The following is a 17,119-nucleotide window of genomic DNA, read 5'->3' on the forward strand; positions in this document are numbered from 1 at the left end:
CCCTAACCCTAACCCTAACCCTAACCCTAACCCTAACCCTAACCCTAACCCCTAACCCTAACCCTAACCCTAACCCTAACCCTAACCCTAACCCTAACCCTAACCCTAAACCCTAACCCTAACCCTAACCCTAACCTAACCCTAACCCTAACCCTAACCCTAACATAACCCTAACCCTAACCCTAACCCTAACCCTAACCCTAACCCCTAACCCTAACCCTAACCCTAACCCTAACCCTAACCCTAACCCTAACCCTAACCCTAACCCTAAACCCTAACCCTAACCCTAACCCTAACCCTAACCCTAACCCTAACCCTAACCCTAACCCTAAACCCTAACCTAACCCTAACCCTAACCCTAACCCTAACCCTAACCCTAACCCTGTAACCCTAATGATGTCTATAACCCTAACCCTAATGCTGTCTATAACCCTAACTCTAATGCTGCCTATAACCCTAACCCTAATGATGTCTATAACCCTAACCTTAATGATGTCTGTAACCCTAACCCTAATGCTGTCTATAGCCCTAATGATGTCTATAACCCAACCCTAATGCTGTCTATAACCCTAACCCTAATGATGTCTATAACCCTAACCCTAATGCTGTCTCTAACCCTTACCCTAATGCTGTCTATAACCCTAACCCTAATGATGTCTATAACCCTAACCCTAATGCTGACTATAACCCTAACCCTTATCATGTCTATAACCCTAACCCTAATGCTGTCTATAACCCTAACCCTAATGCTGACTATAACCCTAACCCTTATCATGTCTATAACCCTAACCCTAATGCTGTCTATAACCCTAACCCTAATGCTGTCTATAACCCTAACCCAAATGATGTCTATAACCCTAACCCTAATGCAGTAGATAACCCTAACCCTAATGCTGTCTATAACCGTAACCCAAATGATGTCTATAACCCTAACCCTAATGCTGTAGATAACCCTTACTCCAATGATGTCTTTAAGCCTAACCCTAATGATGTCTTTAACCCTAACCCTAATAATGTAGATAACCTTTTGATGTCAATAACCAAACCCTTATGATGTGTATAACCCTAAACCTAATGCTGTCTATAACCCTAACATAAATGATGTAGATAACCCTAACTTCAATGATGTCTGTAACCTTAACCATAATGATGTATATAACCCTAACAGTAACCTTAGCCATAACCGTTATTGTAACACTAAGTGTTTATGTTTGGACTTATGATGTTTGGTATTGTCAATTTGTTAACCTGAGGCAAACCCTAATGTAGCACTCACTAAATTTTATTTTTTTTGGAAATTTTAATATAACCATAACCATTACCCTAATTGTAACGCTGAGTGTTTATATTTTGAATCATGCTGTTTGTTGTTGTCAACTTGCTATCCTCAGGCAAATCCAATTGCATCACTCACTAAATTTTATTTTTTTTTGGAAATTTTAATATAACCATAACCATTACCCTAATTGTAACGCTGAGTGTTTATATTTTGAATCATGCTGTTTGTTGTTGTCAACTTGCTATCCTCAGGCAAATCCAATTGCATCCCTCACTCAATTTTAATCCTATTTGAATTTCAATTTAACCACAACCTTAACACTAACCATAACCCTTATTGTAATGCTGAGTGTTTATGTTTTGACTTATGCTGTTTATTGTTGTTAATTTGTTATCCTAAGACAAACCCTATTGTAGCCCTCATTCAATTTTAATCTTACTTGTATATTTTAATTTAACTCTTACCCTAGCCATAACCCTAATTACATGATTGGTCATAATATTCTTCGGAGGTCTCAAATATTTATCATTTTTGGGTAAAATTTAATGTGATGCATCAAAATCAGCTGATTTTTTTAATTGTCTAAAAGAAATTGTACATTTCATTGTTGTTCACCAAATATTACCCCTAACGTCATTTGGCAAGAATTGTACTGTTATCCTTCATGAATGTACCCCCATTACTACCCTCATTAAGTGGTCCTACCACTTATAACACCCAAGAAACAGAATAAACCCCATCTCTACCCATTGAGCCATTGAAATGAGGTCAAGGTAATGTTCCCTGCCAAGCAGACATGCACACCTAAAGTATAATCATTCCATACACTAAACATATATGTCGTTTTGCTTATAGTATCTAATATAAACTGAAAAAATCAAGAAAACTTATCATTGACCAATGAACCATGACAATGAGGTCAAGGTCTTATGAACCTGCCAGACACCATATATATTAGACCTATTGCTTATAGTATTTTAGATACAGACATGACATTGTAACTTTAACTTTGATCACTGAACCATGAAATTAGGTTGAGGCTAGGTTGAACCAACTTGACGGACATGTAGACATTGCATGGTACCTATTTACCATATAGTTATACTATAACTTATAATAAGTGAGAATTTCCCTTGACAATTAACAGCAATGTTTTTCAAGCAGTCACTGAACCATGAAAATGAGGTCAAGAAAAGTGAATATATGACAGATAAAAACTTAGTAACATAAGGTATCTGCATACAAGGTATGGAGCATCTTGGTCTTCTACCTTAAATAGAATGGTTTTTTTTCAGCAGTTTACACTGTTGCTGCCACCACCTATTTGTAATCTGTATGTCTCACATTCTGCGCCTTTCAACACACCCAAGACAAATATTGTACAAAAATGTAGCAAATTTATTGCTTATATTGCAATTTTCCATAAAACTTCAATTTCAACTCCTGCAACAAAAGTTGATCATTTCAAAAGATAGTGTTATTTTAAAACTCAACTTTTTGCTTTAACTAAAAACATGTTCTGCATCAATGAAATTTCAGCGGACAATTCAACCAGGAAAAATAATAGTCTCCAAGATATGACTGATTTATGAACCCAAGCTAGTAGTAAGTTATGGCAGTGATCAGTATATATCACTAAGGTTCTTCAAGAGTTTGTACATATAAAACAAAAGTATCTGAGACTGTTTAATCATATAATTTAGATGGAGTACAATGAAAAATGGTATAAAAAGTCATTGACAAACATAAATCATTGTCACTGAACACTTCATCTAGTGGCAACTGTACTTCCATTGGCAGCAGCTGCCGGTTGTAATGAAGCTTGCTGAACTTTGTACTGTAAAATCTCCATAACAACTGAAAAAAGAAGGGATTATAATAAAATGGATTTCTTTAATATTTTTTTACATAAAATCTCCATAACAACTGAAAATAATTAAAACTAGAGGCTCTTAAGAGCCTGTGTCGCTCACCTTGGTCTATGTGAATATTAAAGGAAGCAGATGGATTCATGACAAAATTGTGTTTTGGTGATGGTGATGTGTTTATACATCTTACTTTACTGAACATTCTTGCTGCTTAAAATTATCTCTATCTATAATGAACTTGGCCCATTAGTTTCAGTGGAAAATGTTAGTAAAAATTTATGAAAATTGTTAAAAATTGACTATAAAGAACAATAACTCCTAAGGGGGTCAATTGACCATTTCGGTCATGTAGACTTATTTGTAAATCTTACTTTGGTGAACATTATTGCTGTTTATAGTTTATCTCTATCTATAATAATATTCAAGATAATAACCAAAAAGAGCAAAATTTCCTTAAAATTACTAATTCAGGGCCAGCAACCCAACAACGGGTTGTCCGATTCATCTGAAAATTTCAGGGCAGATAGATCTTGAACTAATAAACAATTTTACCAATGTCAGATTTGCTCTAAATGCTTTGGGTTTTGAGTTATAAGCCAAAAACTGCATTTTACCCCATGTTCTATTTTTAGCCATGGCGGCCATCTTGGTTGGATGGCCGGGTCACCGGACACATTTTTCAAACTACTAACCCAAAAGATGATTGTGGCCAAGTTTGGATTAATTTGGCCAAGTAGTTTCAGAGGAGAAGATATTTGTAAAAGATTACTAAGATTTACGAAAAATGGTTAAAAATTGACTATAAAGGGCAATAACTCCTAAAGGGGTCAACTGACCATTTCAGTCATGTTGACTTATTTGTAAATCTTACTTTGGTGAACATTATTGCTGTTTATAGTTTATCTCTATCTATAATAATATTCAAGATAATAACCAAAAAGAGCAAAATTTCCTTAAAATTACTAATTCAGGGCCAGCAACCCAACAACGGGTTGTCCGATTCATCTGAAAATTTCAGGGCAGATAGATCTTGAACTAATAAACAATTTTACCAATGTCAGATTTGCTCTAAATGCTTTGGGTTTTGAGTTATAAGCCAAAAACTGCATTTTACCCCATGTTCTATTTTTAGCCATGGCGGCCATCTTGGTTTGATGGCCGGGTCACCGGACACATTTTTCAAACTACTAACCCTAAAGATGATTGTGGCCAAGTTTGGATTAATTTGGCCCAGTAGTTTCAGAGGAGAAGATTTTTGTAAAATATTACTAAGATTTATGAAAAATGGTTAAAAATTGACTATAAAGGGCAATAACTCCTAAAGGGGTCAACTGACCATTTCAGTGGTGTTGACTTATTGTAAATCTTACTTTGCTGAACATTATTGCTGTTTACTGTTTATCTCTATCTATAATAATATTCAAGATAATAACCAAAAACAGCAAAATTTCCTTAAAATTGCTAATTCAGGGGCAGCAACCCAACAACGGGTTATCCGATTCATCTGAAAATTTCAGGGCAGATAGATCTTCACCTGTTTAACAATTCTACCCCTGTCATATTTGCTCTTAATGCTTTGGTTTTTGAGTTATAAGCCAAAAACTGCATTTTACCCCTATGTTCTATTTTTAGCCATGGCGGCCATCTTGGATGGTTGGCCGGGTCACCGGACACATTTTTTAAACTAGATACTCCAATGATGATTGTGGCCAAGTTTGGTTTAATTTGGCCCAGTAGTTTCAGAGGAGAAGATTTTTGTAAAAGTTAACGACGACGACGGACGACGGACGACGACGGACGACGCCGGACGCCAAGTGATGAGAAAAGCTCACTTGGCCTTTTAGGCCAGGTGAGCTAAAAAAGTTTATTAATGAAAAATCAAATGGATTTCATGACTGTTTTTTCTAAAAACTAACTTCAATCATGTTAAAATATCAAATTTTATTTTCAATATCCTACTCTTAAACCTCAGACAGAAATAATTCTGATACAATCAGTAGTATTAGTCTGACAGCCTTGTGTTACTATTACCTTGTTTCATCCTATACTTTTCCTGCAGTAAGGGTTGTACTTTTTCTATCTGTTTAGTTATGTACTCAATCTTTCGTTTAAAATGTTCTTTCCCTTTTTTAACATCCTGTGAAAAAAAACCAAATAAGGTAATAAACAACTGAGTAAAACGATAACATGGATAACAAAAGATATCTGAGCTTTTATAATTTAATATAAAGGATTTCTACTGAATAATCCTTCAAAAAAGTTCAAGATTAATGGCAAACAGTAATGCTTTAATACCAGGAAAGTTGACTGTTTGTCTTGTTTATTGTGGGGTTTTTTTTTGGTGCTTCATGCCAATCTGATAAGTCATGCAATTTTTCAACTGATTTCTTTAGTTTATTCTTATGTTGTGATTGTACACCACTGTCCAATGTAAAGGTGAGGAATAAGCACTTCCAAACATATTTATTCCCACAATATTCTATATTCATGGTATTTGCTTATCCTAAATCAGGAGCAGCGAGCCTGTAATTCAGTAACTTCAGTTGTTGTCATTGTTTGCTGTCATATATTTTTAATAGCGATTTAAATATGCTGTGACCCTAACTTTTGATTCAATGTGCTTAAAATTTTAAACGAGTCACTTCCCAGAACTGTCATTGATATGAGTTTAAATTAGTGACATGAATCAAAAGCACACTAATGTGCATACATTTGTAGGTGACAAGAAATTTATGGCTTCTATTTTAATTCCTTTACATGATTTTACTGTAACCTCAAAAGTATACCATTTGTTCTATTCAACATACATGTATCAAGCATATAGGTTGAGGTAGGCAATGTTCTTTAAAAGCAAATGTTTTGCCAAAAAGTTTTTAGTTTTTAAAATCTTTTAATAATCATGATAATACAATATTTGAAATATAATCACCAATCCACGTAATACCCGAGCCACAGTGTCTACATAGTGTGTGTGTAACTGTGCTTACATAATACATGAAATGCAAAGACTTATCATATCTACATAAAGTCCTGTTCCTATATCCACCATTACATTTTGTACATGAAATGCAAAGACTTACCATATCTACATAATATCCTGTCCCGATATCAACCATTACATTTCGTACATGAAATAGAAACACTTACCATATCTACATAATATCCTATCCCTATATCCACCATTACATTTTGTACATGAAATACAAAGACTTACCATATCTACATAATATCCTGTCCCTATATCCACCATTACATTTTGTACATGAAGACTTACCATATCTACATAGTATCATTTCCCTATATCCACCATTACATTTTGTACATGAAGACTTACCATATCTACATAATATCCTGTCCCTATATCCACCATTACATTTTGTACATGAAGACTTACCATATCTACATAATATCCTGTCCCTATATCCACCATTACATTTTGTACATGAAGACTTACCATATCTACATAATATCCTATCCCTATATCCACCATTACATTTTGTACATGAAGACTTACCATATCTACATAATATCCTGTCCCTATATCCACCATTACATTTTGTACATGAAGACTTACCATATCTACATAATATCCTATCCCTATATCCACCATTACATTTTGTACATGAAGACTTACCATATCTACATAATATCCTGTCCCTATATCCACCATTACATTTTGTACATGAAGACTTACCATATCTACATAATATCCTGTCCCTATATCCACCATTACATTTTGTACATGAAGACTTACCATATCTACATAATATCCTATCCCTATATCAACCATTACATTTTGTACATGAAATACAAAGACTTACCATATCTACATAATATCCTGTCCCTATATCAACCATGACATTTTGTACATCACTCAGCTGTCCTGGTACATATATCTTTATTAAGTTAAGATAAATGTTTATGGTGGCTAAATTATTGGCTTTATTGAAAATTAAGTTTTCTTAAACACTGATACATGTATTAATGTGAATGATTAAGAAATCTTAGTTTAATTTAAACTTTCTGTAAAATATCTGTGAGAATGTCCTACACAAACTATAAGCACACCTATTGAAGTTTGTTTAAATCCTTTGTCAAATCCCTTCCAAAGCCAAAGGACAGTCAGTATTCCCTTGACAATCTTCAAAAAAATATTTTGCAATTAAATACTGAATAAACTTTTTTTTTATAAATAAAAATAACTTTTGAGTTTGACAATAGGATACAGAACCAGTCAGAGGAACCAGTATATCTTTGCTCAAGCTTTCTGGTGAAATTTTGTTCAGACTCTCTTGAGATTCTACAAACTTATTTTGTGCATGCTTCAGCTGGTTCATGGAACTTGAGAATAATTCAATTTCCTGAAAATATAGTAAAACAAACATATATAACATTAAGTTAATCCTATATTAATGATAAAAGCACATGCACAGCATAATTAAGGAGACTACAGCAAACAAACAATACAAAACAGAAGAAACTTTTAGATGTCAAAATATTGTCTTTCTTCAACAATTATCTACATCTATACAATATAATATTCAATTTTTAATTCAGTATGATCAATTTTTTTTAATTCAAAATTAATTTTTGTAAGTTTCATGTACCTGCAACCCTTTAGGCCAAAATAAAAATATTGTATGTTTGCCCAAATGTGACTGTCCTAAAAAAAACAACGCTCACTCAAATTCTTTTTTTTTTCTTCAGAGTTTTTGGTGTCCACTCCGTCATCGTATAAAACTTAATACTCGTTGTCTTTGCGTTTGAAAGTAACTGTGAATAAGATTAAAAGAAAGCGTGTAAGAGACGCAGTTAATCGATATTCAATGTTCTGGGTATTTATCTTCTGATTTAATGAATGTACATTTAAGTAAAGAAGCAAAACATGTGTCATGGCAGACAGTATTTTTACGCTGTCGTCGTCTGTACTTCTTAAAATAAACCAAAAAATAAAGCCTATTGTGTCTAATAGGCTTCATCGCTTTAACAAAAGGAAAACCTGGAATGATGTTTTTGATGAGGTTGCCGATCCTGATGAGATGGACATGCAGAAAACTGATGACGTAGTTGTTACTGTATCCAACAACAGTGGGCTACAAACTTTCGAGCCTGACATGAGTGAACCTAAAATTGAGAATGGAAATGGGGAATGTGTCAAAGAGACAACAACCCAAATAAAAAACAACAGCAGAGGGTCACAACAGGTCTTCAATGTAGCGAGAAATTCCTGCACCCGGAGGCGTCCTTCAGCTGGCCCCTAAACAAATATATACTAGTCCAGTGATAATGAACGCCATACTAATTTCCAAATTGTACACAAGAAACTAAAATTAAAATAATACAAGACTAACAAAGGCCAGAGGCTCCTGACTTGTGACAGGCGCAAAAATGCGGCGGGGTTAAACATGTTTGTGAGATCTCAACCCTCCCCCTATACCTCTAACCAATGTAGTAAAGTAAACGCATAACAATACGCACATTAAAATTCAGTTCAAGAGAAATCCGAGTCTGATGTCAGAAGATGTAACCAAAGAAAATAAACAAAACTAGATATCATTGAGATGGGAGCCATCTCTGTGGGCCCCGCTGTCAATAACGTGGGGTAAATAAGTTGTATGGATAATCTGATATGAAGCATTATTTGAAGTTATTACATAGTCTCATGTGTGATTTTGATCTAAGATTTTAAGTTAAAACTGATAAATATTCTCATCTTACTTTCATAGTATAATAGTGATATGACTGCATGATGTGAACTCATTGTTTACTACTCTAAGGTGACTTCTGGATATATGGATTGATGTTTGAACAATATGTTTAAAGGTGCTGCCCAATTGATATTTGTCACATATTTTTAGAATTATGCCTTCAATATATTATGACCCACCAAGTATAAAGTATGAAATATTAATGGTTCTCGAGAGGTAGAGCGGACACAGTTTGTTAAGAACAACGAACGGATGGACAGACCGACAGACTGATCTTAGACCTAGGATGCATACATTATGACACATTCTCTTGTGTTGGTTAATATATATGTTAAGTTGAAAATGTTTGTCAGGTATAAAGTATGAAATAATAACAGCTGTCCTCTCAAAATATAATGTGGATCAAATTTGTTAGCGATGGACAGACCAACAGACAGACAGACCTTTGACCTAGGAAGTGGTACATACATCATGACACACCCTCTGGTGTTGGTTAAAATGGATGTCAAGTATAATATTTGAAATCATAACGGTTCTCAAGATATAGAGCGGACACAATCTTCACCACAGGACACAGGGTTGTCAACTGAAACCAAAGTTTTTTTGACGTTGACCTTTGACCTAGGAAGTTGTACATACATCATAACACGCCCTCTGGTGGTGGTTAAAATGTATGACAAGTATATACTTTGAAATCATAACGATTATCTAGATACGGAGCGGACACGATCTTCACCACAGGACACAGGATTGTCAACTCGAAACCAAAGTTTTTGACCTTGACCTTTGACCTAGGAAGTTGTACATACATCATGACACACCCTCTGGTGGTTGTTAAAATGGATGTCAAGTATAAACTTTGAAATCATAATGGTTATCTAGATATGGAGCGGACATGATCTTCACCACAGGACACAGGGTTGTCAACTGAAACCAAAGTTTTTGACCTTGACCTTTGACCTAGGAAGTTGTACATACAACATGACACACCCTCTGGTGTTGGTTAATAATCATGTTAAGTATTAAGTATGAAATCATAACGGTTCTCTAGATATGGAGCAGACATGAAAGTGTTACGGACGGACAGACGGACGGACAGACGGACGGACGGACAGACTGATCACTATAGGGCGACCCGCCGTCGGCGGGGCCCTAATGACAATAATACATAAATAACAACAGACTACTAGCAGTTAACTGACATGCCAGCTCCAGACTTCAATTAAACTGACTGAAAGATAATGATTTCATCATATGAACATCAGGCACAATCCTTCCCGTTAGGGGTTTAGTATCATACCATCATAACATATATGAGAAGAACATAACCCGTGTCATGCCAACAACTGTTTTTAGAATAAATGTGTTTAGTTCCGATGCAAAGACCTTATCAGTGACTCAATATTAACGCCAAAATATGCAATCTTTAATGACTTGACAACAGTATCGTAATTATATCCCTTCTTAATAAGTCTATTCAAAGGTTTTGTAAGTTTCTGAGGTGAATACTGACACCTTTGTGCTTTATAAAGAATATTACCATAAAAAATTGGATGTGAAATACCTGAACGTATTAGAAGTCTGCATGTTGAGCTATCTATTGAGGTTGTATAGGAATTTGACAATAAACTTAAGTTTGCTACTTTTACTGTGAAAAGATACCTTTGAAATGTTGATTTTTTTATTCTAAGTCTCAGTATATGGACAAAAATGTTCATTTTTTATTCTAGTCTCAGTGTTTATTTTGTGTTTAAGTCTACACATTATAAATAAAGTTCAGTTTATTGTTGAGTGATTTAATTCTATATAGTAGACTAATTTATAGAGGTCTTAAATTCATGGCTTTCGATTGTTTGACTGAAAAAAAGATATACATTGTACTGTTTTAACATTTTCATGCAAATTCTGATAAAAAAAAAAAAAAAGGAATTTGCCTACCTACCTACCCACACCCAGTCATCATTTGTCGGGTTTGGGCAAACTGATATATTTTTAATTGTGGCCTTAATTACTCATGTTTGGACAATTTTCACAGAGACCCATCAATTCAAGCCTTTTCTACATTCATTTTATAAACTTCCACATGAAATAGTTCTTTGATTTATTTTGTCTTTTAATACATAAAATGAATAATAAGATTATTACTTTCATTTTCAATTGAACGTCAAGTAATGAGAACCTTAAAGTGTAATTATTTGCTTGAATTTATTAAATAATAACTCTGATAATAAGCTTTTATTTTTTATTTTTTTATCTAAATTGAATTAAATAAATTATAGAAATATCATAAAATTTTTAGCAAATATTTATATTATAATTAACAATTATTTGAATAATATGAGTTAATAACAATAATCCTTTGTTTATTTGTACAAGTATATATTTTGATTATTTTTAATTGGTTGTTAATAGATTTCACAATTATCCTCTACAATCTTTTTGAGTTCATTTAACCTCCCTTTGATCTTCAATATCCAATTTTGCTTCAAAAATCATTTTTCATTTTAAATCTTTAAGTATAGTCAACAATACAACTAAAATACTGGTACATCAGTAATTTTTATGTACCAGTATTGCTGTGTTTTTTTTAAAAGTGACAATACTGGTACAAAATTTTTATACCAGTATTGCGATCACAACTACAGGAGATACATGGGCTTGATAATGTAATATGTGGTCAGTTAAATGGGAAATCGGTCCCGATAGAATTCTGAAAAGGATTATATAATTATTTAAAATATTTCATGTAATAGCACGATGTCGATGACAATGATCAAAAAGCTTATTCTATTGTAATTTCTATTTCGAATTTTGGTGTGCGGGTTACATAAATGTGAAACTTTAGTAATGCTAAGTTTGAACCTGGTCTAATTGTTTAGCCAATTGGTTAAGTTGTTCAATTGGCAACTGGGCGATGTCGATTTGTTGTGTCGCCATGTCGGTATTTTATCCAAGGGAAGTAATAAGTGGACAGAAATAGTTCAAGACCAAACAAAAATATATATTATAGTATAGGAACGGACCAAAATAAATGGATAGACGGAGGATCACTTATGAACTGCATGGCGTATCCAACAATATTTCTGTTTTGAATAAGGAAAACAAATCAAAAAGGAAATTTTGATTCGATTTGGATTATTTCTATGGAATTATTTAAAAGTACATTACATTTGTATAATTTAGTGTTATCATGCAGCGCTTTATATTTCGTTCTCGATTTCGTTGTGTAAGGCTTAAAAAGAATAAAATGTCTCTGAACTATAACTAGGTTAAATATTAGAATGACCTATTATTATCCAAGGTAAACGGACAGAAAGTCACAAACAATTTGTTGATATTTTTTAAAATATATATAAGAGAAATTAGGTCTCGAAATATTTACTTTTTATTACATATATATAGTTATTTTTCAGTGTAGCAAGGATTTGTATAGTGTTACTATACAAATCCTTGAGTGTAGTAAAGATTTACTAAATTTTAATAATGTAAAGGATATATTTCTTTGCACCATGAAGAACCAAGCCACTTTGACATGTTTCAGTCTTATCAATTCTTTTGTCATCTTTGCTAAATTTATAGCAAACCAACGATGAAAATAATCAAGATAAATCTAGTTGGCAACATCCAGTATATAAAAGTTTGAATTAAACAGAAAAACTGACATCAACACTTTATTCGATTCCATTTTCCCAAAAAATGATAAAGCTAAAAATGCTAAATAAACCGGCCATTAGAAAATGACACAAATAAATTTAAGACAATATAATTATAGGTGTAGTTTCAATCAAGCTGTATACAGTATTTAAAATAAATTTTATCGTTTGTGTACACAAGTAGATGACCAATGGTTATTTCGTATCAAAAATACATTTCATATAAAACTGAGAAATTTAGTATGAACTCATGCAGTAGTCTATAAAGTTGTTTTGAGTTTAAGTGTTTCATTTAGACATAAAAGCGGTATACTATTGGTGGCATATCGCTTTAATACTATAGCTAGTACTGGTTTACAAAGTTGAAAATAACAAGTTTAATAATTTCATGCGTCCAGCGCTTTTCTGGATTTACCTTCACCATGCAGGAACGCTCAAAGCCAAACATTTATGAAAAGAAATCATGACTTCGCGAAAGTATCAACCTTACAGTACCTAGAAAGTATCCACCTTACAATCCCTACAAAGTATCCACCTTACAGTCCCTACAAAGTATCCACTTGACAGTCCCTACAAAGTATCCACCTTACAGTCCCTACCAAGTATCCACCTTACAGTCCCTACAAAGTATCCACCTTATAGTCCCTAGAAAGTATCCACCTTACATTCCCTAGAAAATATCCACCTTCCAGTCCCTAGAAAGTGTCCGCCTTCCAGTACCTAGAAAGTGTCCACCTTCCAGTACCTAGAAAGTGTCCACCTTCCAGTACCTACAAAGTATCCACCTTACAGTCCATACAAAGTATCCACCTTACAGTTCCTGCAAAGTGTCCACCTTTTAGTCCCTAGAAAGTGTCCACCTTACATTCCCTAGAAAGTATCCACCTTCCAGTCCCTAGAAAGTGTCCACCTTCCAGTACCTACAAAGTATCCACCTTACAGTCCCTACAAAGTATCCACCTTACAGTCCCTAGAAAGTATCCACCTTACAGTGCCTACAAAGTATCCACCCTACAGTCTCTACAAAGTATCCACCTTACAGTACCTAGAAGGTATCCACCTTACAGTATCTAGAAAGTATCTACCCTACTGTATCTAGAAAGTATCCACTTTACAGTCCCTGCAAAGTATCCACCTTACAGTCCCTAGAAAGTGTCCACCTAACAGTCCCTACAAAGTATCCACCTTACTGTACCTACAAAGTATCCACCTTCCAGTCACTAGAAAGTGTCCACCTTCCAGTACCTACAAAGTATCCACCTTACAGTCCCTACAAAGTATCCACCTTACAGTCCCTACAAAGCATCCACCTTACTGTACCTACAAAGTATTCACCTTACAGTTCCTACAAAGTATCCACTTTACAGTACCTACAAAGTATCCACCTTATATTCCCTAGAAAGTGTCCACCTTACAGTCCCTACAAAGTCACCACCTTACAGTCCCAACAAAGTATCCTCCTTACAGTCCCTACAAAGTATCCACCTTACAGTTCCTGTAAAGTATCTACCGTACAGTATCTAGAAAGTATCCACATTACAGTCCCTACAAAGTATCCACCTTACTGTCCCTACAAAGTATCCACCTTACAGTTTCCAGAAAGTATCCACATTACAGTCCCTACAAAGTATCCACATTATAGTATCCAAAAGAATCTACCTTACAGAATCCAGAAAGTATCCACCTTACAGTCCCTACAAAGTATCCAAATTACAGTATCCAAAAGTATCCACCCGGTTACAGAATCCAAAAAGTATCCACCTTACATTATCCAAAAAGTATCTAGAAAGAATCTACCTTACAGATCTAGAAAGTATTCAGAAAGTAACCACTTTACAGTATTTAAAAAGTCCACCTTACAGTATCCAGAAAGTATCCAACTAACAATATCCAGAAAGTATCCAACTAACAGTATCCAGAAAGTATCCACATTTAGTACTGTATCAGACAAAATAATAAGATGTAATTTTATCATTTTATAGTTGCTTAATAGTTTAGTTTAATTTAAACAATATTTTATTCAAATCAATCCAATTCAATTTATTTGAATAAAATTTTATTTAAATAAACTATACTATTTAAACTACAGTATCCAAAAAGTATCCATCTTAAAGTACCCAGATATAATGCCTGTATCTGAGTCTTGTACCCAATGACTACGGACTTTCTCTAGCACGTGTGTGTGGTAGCTATTCATATCTGATTCACATGAAGCAGCTGTCATTTTTGGTTGACCTGACTTGTGTCTATGTATGTAGTGCTGTGCTGTCCACAACCTTAGGTGAACTTGTCGGTGTTTACTTTAACAATTGCAGATCTCATAATGAAAATTTACAAATCTGATAGAACGACTAGTTTTATGCATCCTAAACTTCAGTAGACAGCATCATAGTTTGATGCAAGTAATAGCGTTGCAGTTGTTCTGTGCCGGTGATTCAATGATTGCACGAAACATTTGCTGCTGAACTTTAAGCAACTGTAAAATAATAGAATTACATCTTATTATTCTGTCTTATTCAATAAACCTTTTCAGATATGACCAGCAAAAATAAAATCAATGATATATGGGGTATATCCTGTTGTAGCCTTTATTTCGAGTTTAACGGATAGATGCGTTCTGCATAGTCACTAAGCTTTGAATAATTCAATCATTGAAGCAACCAACACTAAGTTTTATTTCAGGAAAACCCGTCCAAGTATAAAGACGAGCACTTACAGCTAGAGTTCTTGACTTTCGTCGGCCGCGCAAACATTTGGTAGAGATAAAGTTAAAGTAGGTTTCCTATGGAAGTAAAATTTAAAGCGTTATCCTCCATAAAACCACTACCAAACTGAACTTGTGGAATTAAGAGTTTTGTTGGCTTTATCAACTTTTACATATTTATTGACCATAAACTTACAAAAATAACTTCAAGAGGCTGTCGAAATGACAACAAACCGAGTTATCTTATTACCATTATAAGTGTCATTGTTAAAGACTCTAAGGGTCCTAAATCATGGCCTGAACGACAAAATTGAAAATTGCAAACGTAGGACTTTACTTTCATTTTGACAACAGTGATAACATATAAAATTTGATGAAGAAGAAAACAATAGTTGAAAAGTTCTCATCCTATTGCATGGAAACAATAATCACATGCAGTGCTATATTCCTATTATCAAATACTCCCAATACTCCGGAGAGACAGATGTGTAACTTTCCGGGCAGCAATTTCCAAATTGAAAAAACCCCAACATTTGCAACAATTACAGCCGATTGCATTGAGTATGTAGGTAAAGGAAATATCTTTGCTTAGTTTGCTTTCTAGCTTAACCGTGAAGTCATTATTTCCTTTACCTACACCCAATGCAATCGGCTGTAACATACAAAAAGTTGAAAAATATCGGTTAAACGGTTCGCCAGTTATTACACGATTTCAAACGAAATAAATGCCATTTTCCAATCAATGAAGACCATCGCTCTTAATCGAAGGACAAATGTGAAAAATCATCAATATCGAGCTTGACCTCTTTATTCATCAATAGCAACATGTTAATTTTTGATAAGCATTGTTTGAATGGTTTTATAAGCTATTGCACAAAAACGATGAAGCTAACTGCCTGAACGCCCAACAATCGCCACGCACAACCCATAGTTTAATTATTATGCACTTGCAAGTTTTCAGAGGTCGCCTTGATGATTAATTACACTTTTAAATTACTAACACACGAAACGCTGATAGATATTACCGAGTCCATGCATTGTAAATCTTTTATGTTAGACTTTTTTTATAATTTGGATACACTTTTTAGTGTTTATATAAAATATTATAATTTGAGTCAAATCGGTGAACAAGAATTTGACAGCTAATATTCTCTTTTAATATTTATACATTTAACCACAGGAACACATACCGGTAATATAAAAACAAGATAAAGTTAAAGTATCTTGTTTCCATCCAGTGTGTACCAGAGATAACTGTTTTTATTCATTCCTTACTAGCTAGTTTTCATTAATTTGTCTTTAAAACACACACATTTTATCCCTATTTGCCTTAAAAAAAACTTCAGTCGAGTTGCAGGTTGGGTGATTTTCAAGTTAAATAGACCAGACTGGAGTGAAATGTGCACACACACTCACATTCACGTGTGATTTTCATATTTAAATTACATAAGTGAAATGTCTACATGTATATGGATTTATGCACATTGGTAATTTTACGGATAAGTTAAAAACGTTATCTCTATTTCATTATATTATAGAGCGATAACATGAAAAATAACTGCACTTGTAAAAATTTCCACTTAAAGGTATGGGATTGGAGTCGATTTCACAAAAAAACTTACGACTAAGATTGATCATAAGTCTATACTGAATTGTGCACGACTTACGATCAATCTTAGTCATACGTTTTTTTTTTTGTGAAACTGACTATACTGAAGTACATCGATCTGTCACTAAAGGTTTATTATAAAACCACCCAAGAATTTTAACAACTATTATTTTTTTAAGGTTTCTTTTTGGTTAAGTTTCTGTTTAACTCTCATCTTTTTAAGGTTGTGTCGAATGCATCGTTCAAATGGGGTTATACTGAGTGATGGCAATAGCTCATATAGGTCTATATATCTTTC

At 33.9% G+C, this 17,119-nt stretch overlaps 1 protein-coding gene across 1 annotated transcript; it reads right to left on the minus strand.

Moving 5' to 3' along the window:
• Window positions 1–2,952: 2,952 nt before the first annotated feature.
• Window positions 2,953–11,838, minus strand: LOC143062624 (prefoldin subunit 5-like). The gene is made up of 5 exons (XM_076234286.1): window positions 11,718–11,838; window positions 7,374–7,508; window positions 6,969–7,043; window positions 5,179–5,284; window positions 2,953–3,136 (listed from the first exon to the last, which is right to left on the minus strand). Exons 1-5 carry the CDS (start codon window positions 11,790–11,792, stop codon window positions 3,048–3,050), a joined length of 480 nt encoding a protein of 159 aa, XP_076090401.1. The 5' UTR covers window positions 11,793–11,838; the 3' UTR covers window positions 2,953–3,047.
• Window positions 11,839–17,119: the final 5,281 nt, after the last annotated feature.

The sequence above is a fragment of the Mytilus galloprovincialis genome, chromosome 2 (genome assembly GCF_965363235.1).
Source record: "Mytilus galloprovincialis chromosome 2, xbMytGall1.hap1.1, whole genome shotgun sequence".
Taxonomy (NCBI): domain Eukaryota; kingdom Metazoa; phylum Mollusca; class Bivalvia; order Mytilida; family Mytilidae; genus Mytilus; species Mytilus galloprovincialis.

Coding starts and splice junctions, on each gene's coding strand:
- LOC143062624 (XM_076234286.1), bottom strand. CDS start 11,792: ATGGCGACACAACAAATCGACATCGCCCAGTTGCCAATTGAACAACTT. Junction 7,509..11,717: donor TGGCTAAACAATTAGACCAG/GTTCAAACTTAG, acceptor CTATATTTTCAG/GAAATTGAATTATTCTCAAG. Junction 3,137..5,178: donor AAAGTATAGGATGAAACAAG/GTAATAGTAACA, acceptor TTCTTTTTTCAG/TTGTTATGGAGATTTTACAG.